The sequence below is a fragment of the Seriola aureovittata genome, chromosome 18 (assembly GCF_021018895.1).
Source record: "Seriola aureovittata isolate HTS-2021-v1 ecotype China chromosome 18, ASM2101889v1, whole genome shotgun sequence".
Lineage (NCBI taxonomy): Eukaryota > Metazoa > Chordata > Actinopteri > Carangiformes > Carangidae > Seriola > Seriola aureovittata.
Window position 1 is genome coordinate 23,432,447 of NC_079381.1, and position 16,886 is coordinate 23,449,332.

At 43.7% G+C, this 16,886-nt stretch overlaps 1 protein-coding gene across 3 annotated transcripts in view; it reads right to left on the bottom strand.

Annotated features, from left to right (window-relative positions):
• The window catches only part of LOC130186758 (unconventional myosin-XVIIIb-like), a 41,924-nt gene that overhangs the window by 16,182 nt on the left and 8,856 nt on the right, over positions 1-16,886 (bottom strand). For all 3 annotated transcript variants that reach the window (XM_056404034.1, XM_056404033.1, XM_056404035.1), the window contains exons 5-26: positions 16,372-16,435; positions 15,146-15,258; positions 14,003-14,170; positions 13,512-13,722; positions 13,287-13,429; positions 13,082-13,182; positions 12,570-12,633; positions 11,367-11,511; positions 9,804-9,974; positions 9,246-9,336; positions 8,963-9,155; positions 8,745-8,825; positions 6,959-7,079; positions 6,714-6,861; positions 5,896-6,079; positions 5,645-5,795; positions 4,121-4,230; positions 3,975-4,040; positions 3,757-3,885; positions 2,952-3,095; positions 355-444; positions 126-245 (exon numbers count right to left, since the gene is read on the bottom strand). In XM_056404034.1, the coding sequence (XP_056260009.1) occupies positions 126-245; positions 355-444; positions 2,952-3,095; positions 3,757-3,885; positions 3,975-4,040; positions 4,121-4,230; positions 5,645-5,795; positions 5,896-6,079; positions 6,714-6,861; positions 6,959-7,079; positions 8,745-8,825; positions 8,963-9,155; positions 9,246-9,336; positions 9,804-9,974; positions 11,367-11,511; positions 12,570-12,633; positions 13,082-13,182; positions 13,287-13,429; positions 13,512-13,722; positions 14,003-14,170; positions 15,146-15,258; positions 16,372-16,435 (2,808 nt within the window). The remainder of the gene's footprint in view (positions 1-125; positions 246-354; positions 445-2,951; positions 3,096-3,756; positions 3,886-3,974; positions 4,041-4,120; positions 4,231-5,644; positions 5,796-5,895; positions 6,080-6,713; positions 6,862-6,958; positions 7,080-8,744; positions 8,826-8,962; positions 9,156-9,245; positions 9,337-9,803; positions 9,975-11,366; positions 11,512-12,569; positions 12,634-13,081; positions 13,183-13,286; positions 13,430-13,511; positions 13,723-14,002; positions 14,171-15,145; positions 15,259-16,371; positions 16,436-16,886) is intronic.

Consider the following 16,886-nt stretch of genomic DNA (forward strand, 5'->3'; position numbering starts at 1 on the left):
TCGGAGGAGGAGAGATATTCGCAATAGTTTCAGGTTTGCAGTTTGCAGCTGGCAGGTTAGGTGAACTGAGACGTGTCGTCACTTTAGAGGAAGTAATAGATTACTTTTCTTTCTTGTCTGTCTACCTGCAGGTCTTTGTTGTCCCTGCTGAGTCGAAGCCTCTCCGCCCTCTCCACATCCAGAGCCTGTCCCACCGCATCGCCGCGGAAACGCTCGTCACTTAGCTCAGATGTCACAGCTGTAACCTGCACACAGGGATCACGGCATGAACAGTGTGTGTGTGTGTGTGTGTGTGTGTGTGTGTGTGTGTGTGTGTGTGTGTGTGTGTGTGTGTGTGTGTGTTGCAGCACAAACCTTGGTCTCCAGGCTGTCGGCGGTCTGCCTCAGCTCGTTCCTCTCCTTCTCTGATTTCTCCAGGCGTCGCCTCAGAGCTGAAACCTCGTCCTGCCGGAACAGAGACTCACGTCTTTGAAATCACGTCTCACAACATTTGATTCACGAACCGTTTGCCTCCATCGTTTCCACCATCTCATCTTTTACTGTGATGGGTGAGTCCACCTGTTGCTGGCAGACCTGGCAGCGGACGCAGGCGCTGCACAGCTGACTGAGCTCCCATCCCTCTCACTGATCAGTCGTCTGTTTGCCTCCTCGTCTTATTTTATCTTCAGTATTTATCACCTGCAGCTCACTCAGCCCGTGTCTAACACACTTTTCAGTCTTTAAAAAGGCTGTCAGAAACAATATCACACACTGTTCAGGCTGCGTTATGCATGAGGATAGCTGGCACTGTACGATTTAAGATCTTAGACTACATTACAGAGAGGTGGAGTGTGGAGGCCAGCAGCAGAGGGAAGGGAACAGTTTCTCTTTTAATCAGTTAGCATGAGTTAATTGAATCAATGTGAGGTTACTGAAGCAGCAGAACCAGAGGTCAGAGGTCATCTGCTTCGACCAATTGGAGAGGCAGGGAACCGACAGAGACTCAGTCCGGCACAAAACTAGAGATCGACCGATATGGTTTTTTCAGGGCCGATACCGATACCGATTATTAGTAGTCAAGGAGGCCGATAACCGATATTTGGAGCCGATATTTATTTGCAATAAAAGGGAAAATATTGGCGTGAAAATTTTGAATAATGGAAAAATTCCACTTAACTTTGTTCAAATGCCTTTAATCATATGTTTATTTAACAGCTTTTCAGATTTGCAACATGTTAAAGTTTTTTTTTTCTTAGACAAAAGATATCTTTGTTTTAAAATTCTAACAAAAAATGCAGGGAGCTCCCAGGCTCAGCAGCATGTCTTATAAAGTTAAATGAAAACTTAAACAAATAAATAGCTCACTAAAGTTTTCTACAGTAAATAAAGTTTTCCAAAATTTCAATATAACTGAAATGTTAATCTTTCACTTATCTTTGTTTTAAGTTCAAACAAAAACAAAAAGTGCAAGGAGTTCCCAGGGTCAGCAGCATCTCTTATAAAGTTAACTGAAAATTTAAATAAATAAATAAATAGTTCCCTGAAGTTTGCAGTTTGAAGAATGCAGTTCATGTAGGCTTTATGATGCAGTTACATTATGTCTTAAGTCTTGAACAGCAATATCCTGCTCCTCTCTACAAGAAACTATCAAAGACAGCTTCAGGACACACTTCATCTAACAATATGTCATTTTCTGCTGCTTGGGATCTCTCAATCAACACAGAAAAAGGTAAAGTACTTGGTAGTTAAACAGCCATTATTGCCCTACAGTTTTCTCTCAGACAGACGGTACTTGCTGTCAGTTTCTGCAGCTTCTCATGTGGCTTACACAAACACACACACACACACACACACAAACACACACACACTATTCACTAGCCATCCCCTCAACGTGCTTCCCTGCAATCTCTCTCTCTCTCTGTGTCTCTCTTTCTCACACACACTTCTTACTTTTATAACTATTTAAGTATCAATGTTATCAGTAACCTTGTTTCAAGTGATTAAACACTAAATAGCCTAAAGCATCTTCACTTTAATAATCAGTGTTTATCGTAGGAACAGACAGCTGCCGCCAACGTATTGGGCCTCACAGTAACGTTAGTAGTCGTGAGTTGTAGAGTTTCTCATGTGACTTCCACACAAACACACACTTTTCTCTACCATAACAGACAGTCTCCCCATTGCTACAGTCTGCTGAGCATCTAGAGCCGCGGACCGATGGGTTAACGTTACGCTAAAAGCTAACCAGCCTTCACCTCGACGGGCTTCCCTGCAATAAAACCGGACATATCGATATTATCAGCAACCTTGTTTCAAGTGATTAACAGGCACGTCTGGAGGGACTGCGAGCAGCAGAGCTGCCGCTTATGTTTATATAACGTTAATGGGCTCACAGTAATCTTACTAGTAGTTGTGAGTTGTAGAGGACTGGGATTTTTATTACAATTTCGGGAAACTCTGCTGCCTTAACTTACCTTCAAAACAAGTATTTGCTCTCCGGACCTTCTCCACCGTGTGTGTAAGGACTGTTCATGCACCGCTTACACTGCTGATTGGCTGTTACCGTGGCTCTGCTTGTAACCAATCAGATGGTGCTGTGGGTGGGACAATGCTGGCGACAGAGTAGTGACAGCAGACAGAGAGGCGCGGCTGCATCAGAGCCAAAATAACCCAGTTTTAAATTGATCTCTTATCGGCTGTCGAATTTTAAAAAAGGCCGATGCCGATATGCGTCAAAATGCTGAATATCGGCGGCGATAATCGGCCCGGCCGATAATCGGTCGATCCCTACACATAACCGTCTCGTAAAAACCACGACGTTGTCACACTGGGTTTCACACGGATTCAGCAAAGAAGATAAAGAGAATAAATGTGTTTCCCAAAATGTCAAACTAATTAAAACTAATGTGTGTGTGTGTGTGTGTGTGTGTGTGTGTGTGTGTGTGTGTGTGTGTGTGTGTGTGTGTGTGTACCTCTTTGGCCCGGAGCCTCTGGTTGTCCATGTTGACGTCGAGCAGAGGACGAACTCGGCAGAAAAGTTTCCACCAGCTCCAGTTGGACACGACCCTCAGAGCGCGAAGGTTCCTCTGCAGACAGCTGACCGCCATCTGCTGCACCTGCACACACACACACACACACACACACACACACACACACACACACACACAGAGCGGTTTCAGTAAAGTGTCTGAGTTGAAACTACAGTTGAACTCCTCACAGTGGCAGTTTTATATTAATTTTTATAATTAATTTTTAATTATGATACATTTTTCAAACCAAAAACATTTATTTATCAAACATTTAACAACATGACTCACAGAAAATCAAAATGCAACTATTTTGATAATTAATTAATAATTTCAGTAATTTTTAATAGAAAAATGTTAAATGTTCTCAGGTTGCAGCTTCTCATATGTGAGTATCTGCTGCGTCTCTCTCATATATGAGATTAAACTGAATGTTTTCAGGGTTTTCGACTGTTAGTCGGAATAAACGAGGAGTTTGAAGACGTCACTTTCAGCTCTGAGAATTGATCCTTGACAATAACCACATCAAACTATAAGCTTAACTCATTATTCAAAGTTATGTTTATCAAGTTTTATTTCTTTATTTGTGTTATTTGAGGTGGATGAATGAATGAATGTTTGAATGTTCTGTTTACTCTGTAAATTTAAAATGAACAAAAGCCAATAAACAAAAAAAAAAGATCAATTAATAATCAGTATAACTGTCATTAGCAGCCGTGCTCATGTTAAAGTGCTGCAGAGGGACGCTGACCTTCAGCTTGCGGTACTTCTGACGGGCCACGTGTCCCATGCAGGAGGCCTGCAGATAGACCAACCAGCCGGTGACCTGCTGGTCCCGCTGCTGCTCCAGGTAGCGCAGCACACCTCGCTTCATAAACACCTGAGACACAGGGGGAAGAACATCCCTGAGTCATATCAGCCGGATCCGCGTGGTGCCGTTTGATTAGAGCGGTTCTAACATGCCCTCACCCTGCTGGCGCCCACGACGATGCTCTTTTTATCCAGATCCAGCTCAGCCAGCAGCTCCTCCACCGCCTGAGACACAGAGAGGGAAAACAGCGTATTGATTCCTGAGCTGAGGATCACAGACCCGTGTGTTTTGTGCGAGATCTGACCTTTCTCTCGTCGTGGCTGACGAACATCGAGGCGTAACGTTTCATAATCGGGGGAGACAACGCCTGGAAGTGACACCTGAAGTCGCTGAGAGTCATGTGCTCTGGATAACCTGAGGCAGAGAAGCAGATCCAGATGTTACACCTACAGACCTGTGAGTCTACATCTGGAAAATTTGATTAAAACATTAAAAGGTAAAATTATGAAAACACAACCTCCACACATAAACATAACAAACATTATTTATTTATTTCCAAATGTTTCGCTCTAATAATGAGCAGTTCCTTGTCGAGCTAAATCCAGACCTGGTCCCAGATCAGCTCCACCGCTCTAACTTTGATCCTGTAATCTATTAAATTCAGGCTGCGGCTCATTGGAAACGACTTGTGCCGAGGCTCCTGCTCACTCCGCGTCACTGTGCCAGTCCAGATAAAAATAGGGCAGAGTTTAGACAGAAAAGTGGAGCGTGGACGTAAAACGGCTAAATCTGCTCCACTGGAGGGAAATCTCCCCCAGAGGTGGAGAGTGGGCGGCCGGAGCTTTACTCAGGTGAGTGACTTTCATTTTCATTTTGGTTTCCACATGTAAACACCTTATGAGTATTTAAAGGACAAATTACCAGAAGTCTGAGGTTTGTCTTTTCCTGTAACAAACTTTTAAGCAATATTAATGAATTAATTATCAGACTCTATAATGCAGTGGTAAGTAGATATCAGGGCATTTTAAGTGTTTGTCAATGTATTTGTCAACAACTGTAGCAATCACATGAAAAATATAAACTATATATAACAGTTGTAAGATTCTTGTTTTATAAAAATACTAAATATTACATCTTTATATTCATTAATTTAATTTACACCACATAATCTATTAATTACATCCATAAAGATGTATTATTATATAATTGAGATTTAAAGACATTTATAAACAGTTTTAAATTCACCACTTCGAATAACTTGTAGGAACATACGTAAGAATTAGTTTGTGTTAAATGATATATCGTTATACGTGATAACAGGGGTGTTACACTGTCTAATCAATCATTCATTAACAGTTTATGCACCAGTTACAGATGGATCTGAGTGGTTATAATACTGATAAATACATTAATAAAGACTAATATATGTCTTCAGGAGATGTCATGGAGGAAACTTGAATATAATTTTCTGTATTAATTACATTCTCCTGTAGTAACCTCTGCAGGATGGTCACAGTTTGTTTGATTGATTTGAAATATAACATAACATTGTGTTTAACAGCCTAAAGTGTTTCCACACGTCTCTGTCCAACAAGAAAAATGAACCTGTATTAAATCCTCAGAGAGAGTGCGAGGGCTGCACGACAGACAAGACTGATGCCACTGAGGTGATCATTTAAAATAAATCAAGAGCGTGAATTATTAAATGAAGCACAAAGTGTTTTTTCTCTGACACCTCCGGGACTCCGTACGTTGAAGTGTGTTGTAAACCTCGTATTGATTCGTCTGTTGCACTGCAGAGAAACGAGGCCGGCGTGAATGTGCTGACCTGTGCGGTAGAGCTGCAGCGCCGACAGGATCTGTGTGGAGTGCAGCTGGACTCTCAGCGCCGGGACGTCAAGACTTCCACCGTCGCTCTTGGCGCTCACACACTGCAGGAACACGGGTCGGGCTCGACGAATCAGGTTCACCAGAGCGTCCTGCAGGGAGGGGTCAACGAGGGAGGGAGAGAGAGAGAGAGTGACTCCACTGATACTTTAAACTATCCTCAGGTGATAGCGAACACACAGGTGAACTCACGGCCTGTAGCTTCACTGCGATACACTGCGAGTGTCTGCGAATGGCCGCCATCCCCCCGCTGAAGGTTTTCCTGATGGTGCCGTTCCTCTGCAGAGAGCGCTGGCTGCCGCCCTCCAGACCCCCCAGCCCTCGACACAGAGGGGGCAGAGAGATTCGGGGGGTGAACATGGCCTTCACCGCCGCTCTGAGGAAAACGCAGAGTGATCAGATTACCTAACTGCACCCACTATTACAACACTGTAAATAAATGATAACACGTGCTTCCATACAACTGACCACCAAAATCTAATCTGTTCATCCTTGAGTCCGTTTTTACCAAATCTGAAGAAATTCCCTCGAGGCGTTACAGAAATATCGCATTTACAAGGCATTTTGTGAGCTCACTGTGACCTTGACCTTTGACCTTTAACCACCAAAATCAACTCAGTTCATCCTTGAGTCCTGGTGAATGTTTGTGCCAAACTTGAGGAAGTTCCATTACGGCGTTACTGAGATATCGTGTCCACAAGAATGAGACAGACAACCTGAAAACAATATGGCGGCTCTTACTGTCGCCACCATGGAGGAATAAAAAACTTGTAGCCCACCCTGAATCCATAGCGACATTATACCTCACATCCCCTAAAGCATTATGGGAACTGCAGCATTAAGATTTACACAACGAAAGAACTTTAAAGTACATAGACGGGGCTGTCCACATACATCTGGCCACTTTGTTTACAGCTAACTGTGCAACAGGAGCCGACTACAAGGCGCTGACTGACGTGTCGTCCCAGTGCGGCGGCGTTCAGCCTCCGGGGGCCGTTACACACACTCACACGGTGGAGTTCTGGAGCAGACAGATGGCGTTCAGAGCCGACGGGTTGTTCTGGATCAGACCGAACCAGCCAGTCAGGTCGTAGCGGATCGGGTCGCAGCCCATCAGGTGGTTCACCTCGCACTGCAGCGGCTGCTCGCACTGACGCACTGCAGGGACATACACACTGTGTTACTGAGCTCACACACACACACACACACACACACACACACACACACACACACACACACACACGTCTCCGTTTACCAGTGTTGCTGAAATACTGGCAGACTCTCCCCAGGGCGCTGTTCTCACTGGCGGCTGGTGTCACCATCTCCTCATCCAGAACCCACAACAGACCTCTGGGGTCTCCATCTGCCGCCCGGACCTTAGAGACACACACACACATACACACACACACACACACACACACACACACACACACACACACACACACACACACAGTATATGATTACCACAAAAGAGAAACACGAGCTGTCGCTGTTTTCAAGCACAAATTGAGCCGGAGCTTCGAGAACTTCTGGCTCCGTCAAAATGTCGGATGTAGTGGAAAGAAAGGAGAAATATTTTCACCGCCTCCATCTCCCGAGGAGGAAACAGCAGGATGAACTTTCAACTTTGTGGAATTGTTCCTTGAAATTGAACTTAGTGTGAGATAATGCTGCTGAATGAGGTGTGGACAGGTGCATGACTGGTGCGTTGTTATATTGAGGCAGCAGAAAGTGATTCACCAGCAAAAGCCTGGACTGAAGTCAGTGTTGCAGTATTCCACTGTTATTTTAAAGAGCATTATCACAAGTGTAATAATACGCCGTGTGAGTGTGCCGCAGTGTTTCCAATTCATCACCGAGAATAAATCTGTCCACCACAGTTTCATAAGGAACCGAAGACGGATTCACACTTTCTCTTAATAAACATAAAAGATGTCTAACGTTGTGATTTGTGCCGTTGCTTCTCTGTGGAGCTGAGAGCGGAGCGTTCATCCACTCAACCCTTCTATGCACAGAGCTGCTGCAGTATGTGTGTCAGGACCTGTCTCACTGGTCAGGACCTGTCTCACTGGTCAGGACCTGTCTCACTGGTCAGACACAATATTTAAATAGCATGAAACACTGTGCTATTATAAAAGAGATCCACCAAGGTGTAAATGTAAAAGCTTTTTAAAGGGGAATGGGAGCTGGCTCTGTGATTGGTTTATTGGATGTTACCCTGAAAACTCCCATATGATTAATTAACAGACTAAGTTCGACCCTTTTGAAGCATGTGCCTGGAGCAGCGTCTGCCCCCCCCCCCCCCGTTAAAATAGCAAAAGTGAAATGGACACGCCCTAAATGTACTTAGGGGCCACGCGCTTCAGGCCGTGAGCTTTGGACCATTAAAATAGAGCCCTAAGAGTGGAGGGTCGGGACAAAAATAGGGTTTTGAAAAGTGAAGGGGACATCACCCCCCCCCCCCTCCCCAACCCCAAGTGGAAGTTATTCTCTTGCCTGGTATGACCTGCAGTAATTGCAGGATTTAGCCTTTTGCCTTTATGGCTCATTAAAGAGGCGCTGAAGCAATTTAGCTCCAAAAACACTGGATCTTCAACTTACACAAACTGCAACTGAAACAAAATGCACAATAATCCTGATTCACGTCTTTCAAACTCCACAAACATCCAGCTCTCTGTGGAAAAATCTGATATCATCGGGGTTATTTTATCAGCTTCATCTACCAAATAAAACGAGTGAAATGCCCCTTTAATAAATCTGAGAGATGCATCAAGTCAGTTTTAACTATAAAGTCCAACATCTCTAATCACAAATCTGCCTCAAAGCGCTTTACAGTCTTGAAGTTCTTTATAAAAACCCCCTCGATCCACTGACCCTCGATCTGGATAAAGAAAGATTATAGACATTGACTGTTTGTAGAGTAAAGTCACGAATCTCAAAATCCTGCTAAGATCACGTGACTCTAATTCTCTTCCCCAGATGTGTGTGTGTGTGTGTGTGTGTGTGTTGTGTTTTCTGTGTAGCGAGTGTCAGCTGTGTACCTGTGGAGGCGGCTGGTCGATGGCGGACACCACCTCAGCCGGGCTGCTCTCTGGACACTCAAACTCCACTGGGACCTTCTCCTGTAACAGACAACACACATGTAGAGCCGCGGTGTTGAATTATCAAAGTGAGAAGTTCCTTCCTTCATGGTTTGAAGCTCCAACGGCGACATAAGAAATATTCAAACTTTAAATCAGCTGGTTTCATGCGTCGTTACCTGTGTGTATCTCTCCAGTGTGTGTGTGAATGTGTGTGTGTGGTAGTGCTCCAGCAGCCTCTCCTGCAGGTAGTTGTGGCAGAGCTCGGACCAGCCGGCCGCTCGCTCCTCTGCCGAGTGTCTCGGGTTCCTGAGGCCCGGCGTGTCCACCACCATCACCGAGGCTAACGTCAGCTGTTGACCGCTCAGAGCCCTGCCGGCAAAACATGTATACTGTGTATATATGTGTGATATATGTGTGTGTATCTGACGCGTGTAAACAGTCTGAGATGCCTCCGTCTACCTGTTGATGAGTGAGACTATGGCGCCGAAGAGTTCCTCATAGAGTCCTGCAGCCATTCCATCGACACACTGAGCAGCCGTCAACCTGGGACCTGCAGAGATCACAAAAACACTCAGAGAAACCAAATCCTGTAAAGGTTTGGATGGTGGGTCCAGGTGGGCGGGGCTTGGTGACTGCTTTGTTGTGACATCACAAAGTTCCAGAAGTCCTGACGGCTGGTTTTAAGGCTCAGTTTCTGAATACAGGCTGTGTGCATTTCTCTGTGGACTGAGGCTTTGATACTTTCACAGTATTAATATAGAAGCTAGAGCTGATCTATAATCACACTTCACATGGACACAGACCTTTAGACATCCAACACCTGAGCTTCATGGTATGTGATGATCACAGCTTCTCAGTGTGGCTGTGGACTTGAGTCGCTTCTGGTCTCTGAAGGATTCCCTCAACCTCAGGCCTACCTGGTTATTCCTGCTTTTCCCTCCCAGCAGCAACACCTTTAGTGAGTGAGAGTGTGTGTGTGTGTGTGTGTGTGTGTGTGTGTGTGTGTGTGTGTCTCACCCTCCTCTGACTGGGCAGCAGGGTTCCTCTCTCTGCTGCCTCCGGTGGCTTTCTGCAGCAGCTGGCGGAGGTGGTGTTTGAACACGGCGGTGTGCAGCTCCTCTCCCTCGCAGCCCAGCACGCTGCTGGACACCTGGGCGCTGTCGAAATTCACAAACTGCCTCCTGCCCACTGCACAAAGGAGGGGGGAGCACAGAGTCATCGGTGAAGGCCGGTTCGGGGGGGGAAACTGTGTCCCTCCAGTGGTTGGAAAAAAGTCAAAAGAATCACCTCGTGCGGTGGATTATATTTGTGTCTAACGTTGTGACTAAACTGCTGATGCTCTTCGGTGTGAAGCCCTCGCAGCGAGTTGTTTGTGTCAGCAGTGAAAGGATTTAAACATCAGCATCTTGCTCTCCAGGCAGCAGAGTCCAACGTAAACAGATCATTTTCTGCTGATGCTGGGAAGGTTTTGGTTTCACATGAGAGGTTTCTGCGAGTGTGTGTTTGTGTGAGTGTGAAGAGGGCGGAGCCCAGATTAAACAAGGTGATGTAGAGTATTTCTGTGCACCAATCAGGATCAATCACACACACGCTTCTGTGTATGTGTGTGTGTGTGTGTGTGTGTGGACCATGGTGAACCCCTAAAAGTTTGAATGCTTAAGACTTGGTTTTAGGGTTGGGGATTTAGGCATTCAGTCTCCATGGTTACGGTCAGGATAAGAGGCTAGGGAATGCTTTATGGCAATGACAGGTCCCCACAAATATAGCAAAACAAAACAAAACAAAACGTGTGTTGAATTCTAAACAGATGCTTCCCTTTTTTTTTTTCTGAATGTTAACTTTGTTGCTTATTTAGTTAATAAATATCACATATTTAGATTTAAATATAACATTTAAATCTTGGTTTAAATCTCAAGATTTTCTCTATAACATGAAATATAATGAAATATCAGACTTAAACCAGGTTGTCAGAGGAGTTAAAGGACAGGATCGTGCAGTCAACAAGGAAAACCTTCAAGATTCACAAAGAGTAAAACAGTCGATTATAATAACAATATTGATAATGATGATGTGATAAAATAACAATAATGGAAAAGTGAATTCTTTATTTTATCCATTTTATCTTTTTAGGCAGATTACCTAACTCAGCAGGAGAAGCACAGCTGATTTCATAATGTGCTATCAGAGTAAAAATATCGTTATTAAAACAACTCATGCAAATAAATCAGACTGAAATTATATTAATATGAAGTTTAAATCTTAATAGAAATACAGTTGTTTGTGGTGTGATATTAACATTTGTCGTTAATAAGAGATGCAGGTTTTTCTGTTTAGTTTTCTGGCTGTTCATAGTGTGTGTGTTTATGTAGAGAGGACATTTCTGTGTGTGTTTGATGGGTGAGACATGGTGAGGGTTCGGTTTACTCGTTTAGTTGTGATGGACAAAGTCTGATTTAAAATGTCAATTAATGTCCTCACAAATCCAGAAACACCGACGAGTGTATGTGTGTGTCTACAGGGCTTACTAACACTGTGTGAGTGACGATGATGATGATGATGATGATGATGAGTCAGTGTTACCTCTGCAGGCCCCGGCAGCTCCCAGATGGTAAATACCAGCCAGAACGTGCCATATCGCCTTCTGCTCGCCGGCTGAGAACCCCAGCGTTTCCATGGCAGTCAGCAGCTTGGTGAAGGCAACGGACGCACGCTGCTTCTCCTCGACCTGAGCACAGACAGAGGGAGGGAGGGTCTGTCTCTTCTGTCTGTGAAAATCAGCCACTTTAATAAGGCGGAAGAACAGATGAGTCACAATCTCATCTCCCGTCACAGCCTGAGTCTCTTCAGGATGGGTCTCTTCACTGCGTGATTTCGCCTCTTCAAAACCCCCTTTTTCTATTTTTATTCCCTCGGTACTTCACCCTAACATGAGCGCCGTGGTGACTGGAACATTATAAAGACATCACGTCCTCAACACCTCATTTGTCGGCCTGTAACAAGTCACGGCAGTGCGCTCTGCAGGATTCACCGTCTTTGTTCTCAGAGATTCTTCACAGAAATGTAAAAAGATTTACATGAGACACACTGATTTGAAACACTTCTGCCAACCTGAGAATACAGTGATGACAGCTTCAAATGCATAAACAGAACTGAATGCTTTCCATCTGTTTTCACACTGCTCTCTCTTTTCTTTCCACATGAATACAACTACAGCAGAGTCACGGTTTCTCAAGGCCCGTGTCAGAACGTGTGACCTTCAGTCCTCTGTGCTTCTTGTGACCTGTGCCTGGAATTATTATTTTCTAATTCTGCATAATAATCAGGCACATGGCCTTTCTCTCGCTGTCTTCAAAGATTTAATAACATCGAAACATCTGTCAAGGCAGGACAGAGGTCACAGCTGCTCGGCACTTTGTTATTTCTTCACATTTTTATTGTAAATTTAATTTTTCTATTCATATTTAAATGACCTGACCTGCAGTACTTGCTTTGCTTTATCTTTCTTTATATTTTTCCTTCTTACTGTGTTTATGTTTTTGCACAAAAACACCAAAAGCAAATTCCTCGTATGTGAAAAATCTACTTGGCAACAAACCAGATTGTGAATCTGATTCTGTGATGCTAGCTACGCTAACTGGTTGCAGTCAGTCAGTCTGCCCCTGCACCCCACACACACACACACACACACACACACACACACACACACACACACACACACACACACACACACACACACACACACACACACACACGTTACACTCACACCTGTTACACTCACTGTACCTTGGTGGGATGAACAATGCCAAACGAGTTGGCTTCAGGGAGCTGGTGCAGCTGCAGTTCTGTCCTAATGAAGAATCAACAACAGAATTCAATTAGTGGTTTCAAATTATTAGATTATCAGTGATGGAGCAAGTAAAAGTATCAATACAACAATATAGAAATACTCCATTAATGCACAAGGAAAACATCCTGCATTTAAAAACCTTTCATAAGTACATTTACAGAAGTAAAATATAGTATCAGTAAAATATACGTATTACGGTAAAAGTACTTCATGTAGTCAAAGTATCACAGTAAAATTTCTTCCTGTAGTTACAGTATCACAAAAAGTACTTCCTGTACTTACAGTGTCACAGTAAAAGTACTTCCTGTAGTTTTTTCTGTAATATCTTGAGTAAGCAGTAACTATACCTGTCAGATAAATGCAGTGGAGTAAATTATATAAACTGCCTTAAAATATGACTTAAGTGCAGTAGCTGAGTAAATCTACTACTTCCACCTCTGGAGATTACCTCATCTCTGTGCTGAGTCCGGCCAGCATCTGTGAGAAGACCAGGAAGTTACTCTCTCCGGGGGGTTTCTGACACACTCTCCATTTGTCCAGCATCATGGTCTGAAGGAGAGGAGAGAGTGTGGAGGGGAAGAGGAGAGAGACGTGATTAACTTTGTATGAAAACACCTTTGACTCTGTTAAATGTGTGTGTGTGTTTTGCGTGCCTGCAGGTGTCCGGCGGCAGCCTGTCCGGCGTGGTTAAAGTCCAACGAGAAGACGGTGGCAAATCGAGATGAGGCGTCGCTGTGCTGGGAGCTGACGCAGCCGAAAGACTTCAGGACGGTGAACATGGCCTGCACACGCTCCACTGGTGGAAGGAAAAAGGAACATTAATAAACCGCCTGCAGAGTTTGGACGTGAGTCGTCCTCCCGCCGGCTGCTGCGCTCACCGCTGACGTTCTCTCCCGTTGTACCAGCTTGTTTGAGGAGAGCGTGTGTGAAGGCTTGGCAGGCGGTGGTCTTCCCTGTCCCGCTGCGTCCCACCGCACACACGCTGTGGTCTCTCCTGGTGCCGACCATGGACACGTACACCCGTTTGACCAGGGCGGCCAGAGCAGGGGGAGCGTCCCACATGGACTCTCCTCGCCGGGACTTTGGCGTCTGGAATCAAAGTTAGTTGATAAATAGATAATTATTTGGCAGATGTTTTGATCCTCAAATAATCAATTGAGTCAAAAAGTTCAACTGAATACTTTCGTGTTTTGGACTTTTGGTTGGACCTAATAAGAGATTCTTACATGTCACTACAGGTTCTGGAAAATGCTGATGGACATTTTTCACTATTTTCTGACATTTTGTAGACAAATTAATTAACTAATTAATCCAAAAACTAATCAGCAGATTAATAATGGACTATGAAAGTGCCGCGGTTTGTTGTCACCTTGCTGTGGGCCTGTACCGGAGGCCAGAAGTTGACCAGGTTGGGTCCTGCGTGTGTGAGCGGCATGCTGGCTTTAGCTCGACTGGTCAGCGTGTGCAGAACTCCACATTCATTCACACTCTGCAGGTCGCTCAGATCCTCACACAGCTCCAGCTCCGAGGGGTTACACTGTGGAGGGAGGAGGAGAGGCGCCGTGAATCCATGGAGAGGTTAAAGGGCCATTCCACGTATTTTACACATAAGGGTCAGTTTACTTGTGATTGGAAACGTGTGTGAAAACATTTGTCTAATGTCTTTAACGCAAATGCAGCAGCAAACTGAGTGTGTGGAGTTGGATTTACAAGGAATTGTTTAATGAAAGGATGCTGTTGGTTGCATTATGGGAAATGTAGGATCCACTTTTTTTGGAACTTTTAAAGGTCCAATATTTTAGTTTTCTCCTGTCTTTTATTTTGAAGTGCTGATCCATAAGAAGATATATTTGTGGTTTTAAGAACCAAAAACCATCTCAGTGTAGTTTTACATCTCCTCTCTCAGGCTTCTCTCTGGAGCTCTAGTTACAACAGGTCAGTCAGCCAATCAGAAGAGAGGAGGCTTTGAGCCTGTCTTCTGATTGGCTGACTGTTTTCTGACTGATCCAGATTTCAGGTAAAAACACTCAGAGAAACCAAATCCTGCAAGGTTTGGATGGTGGGTCCAGGTGGGCGGGGCTTGGTGACTGCTTTGTTGTGACATCACAAAGTTCCAGAAGTCCTGACGGCTGGTTTTAAGGCTCAGTTTCTGAATACAGGCTGTGTGCATTTCTCTGTGGACTGAGGCTTTGATACTTTCACAGTATTAATATAGAAGCTAGAGCTGATCTATAATCACACTACACATGGACACAGACCTTTACACTGGAGGAGCCTTAAAGAAAAATGTTGGACTTAACGGCAAAGACAAAAGTAAAAATACTTCACCTTTTTTTCTGCATTCATCAGTGGCGGAAAAGCCTAGCATAAATCTGATATTGATTCAATGATTCAAGAAATGTGTCTTATTGCTGACACTCAGCCAACAACCACCTGGCCATCTTTTAATCTGTGTCTTGTGACAGACTCCCGGCTTTATGGACATGCAGCATGACATTGCTGGAGTAGCTACCTTCTCAATTTCATACTCTGTGACGTCATGCAGCGACCCATCTGTCTGGAGGCGGACCCTCACTCGGCCTTCTGGGAGTTCAGGTGTGCCTTCGTCTGGCTTCAGCTGAGTAGCTGGAATGAGAGAACGATCATCAAACTCCCTCATCGACACATCACTCGATGTCAACAACCACAACACCTGTCATTAACCCTCAGAGCTGGATATGAGTCACACTGTCTGTGGCTGTGTGTTCATACACGTCTCTGTGAGCGAGCTTCATTTTAATCATAATTCTCTGATCCCTGCAAATTAAAGAGTCAGGGGCCAGGAGACAGGGGCCATGTGGGAATATGAAGGTCTGATGGGATTAGAGCAGTGCAGTAAGGGGATGGATGGATGGATGGATGGATGAAATGAACAGATGGATACAGAGCGGAGCCAAGCAGCTGATTAGTAACATGATATGAAGGTAATATAACAGACTAGAAGATTACTAGAGATTGTGTGTGGATTACTGGACTCCATCACTGATCCACACACACACATTACAGCCAAATTACAGAGACTGTTCACATGTTCACACCAGCATGGATAGTAATGTAACAATCAGTCAATTAATTAATTAAAAATGACTGACAGAAAAATTAATCAGCGACTATTTTAATGATTAATTAATTGTTTAAGGAGCCAAACATTTTATTTTTGAACTTTCTCACACTCTGGGCTGTTATAACTGTTATTAATCAAGAAAATAATTGGTAAAAAATCAATTATGAAAGGAATCACATCTTTATTTTACTCAAAAATAAAAAATCTTTAAAGTCTGTGAACATGAAAATATAGCTTTACTTCTGTTGTAATGTTGTGAGGCAGAAGTGAATCTTAAAAAGTGTTGACCAGCTGTTTGTTGACAAACTTTTCACCAACGTGACCAATTTTCTTATTTTCTAATTAGGCAGATTAAACATTGTGGGTTTGAGTTTTTTTTTGTTTTGAACGTGTTGCTTTCTGTAGCAGTAATGAGTGTGTTGTATTCATGTTTTGATTGTTTTTAAATGTGTTTCAGGCTGTTTTCTGTGATGCCTCCACACAGAATTTTGTAATCTGAAATGTTTAATCATGATTTATGTTTGACTGACATTCACATGCTTTACAATGGCGTGTGTGTTTGTGTGTGTGTGTGTGCGTGTGTGTGTGTGTGTGTGTGTGTGTTTGTGTAGGATACAGTTGTTTTCATATCTCACCGAGGGTGAAACCGTCCTTCTGGACACACCACACAGTTCCAGCTTCATACCACACGTCCCTCACCTGAGAGACAAGGACACAACAGAGGAGGGAAGATGACTCAGCTGTAATAAAGCACTGGTTTATACACGACAGAGTCTGGAGTGAGACACTGCAGTAATTATATTTTTTCAATATTAAACTTTAAATAAATTGGATAAATAATAAATTGATTAATTAATTATGATTAAATTAAAATAATGCATTGCAAAAATATTTTTTAACACCCGACCAACCAGAGCTCCCCCTGCTTCTCTGTTGGTTGCATTTAATTGGACAGATTTATCTTTGACGCAGCACATTGATTACTTGTCTTTAACTTGAAGCAATCCTATAATAAATAAGAAATGAACGTGTCCTACTAACAGGTTACTGTGTGTATAACAGTCTGATATATCTGACTCCTCTAGAGCTCCATTGTTTCCATCTGTTCCAACTATTAAAACACATCAGTGAGTCACACTGTTACACGGGG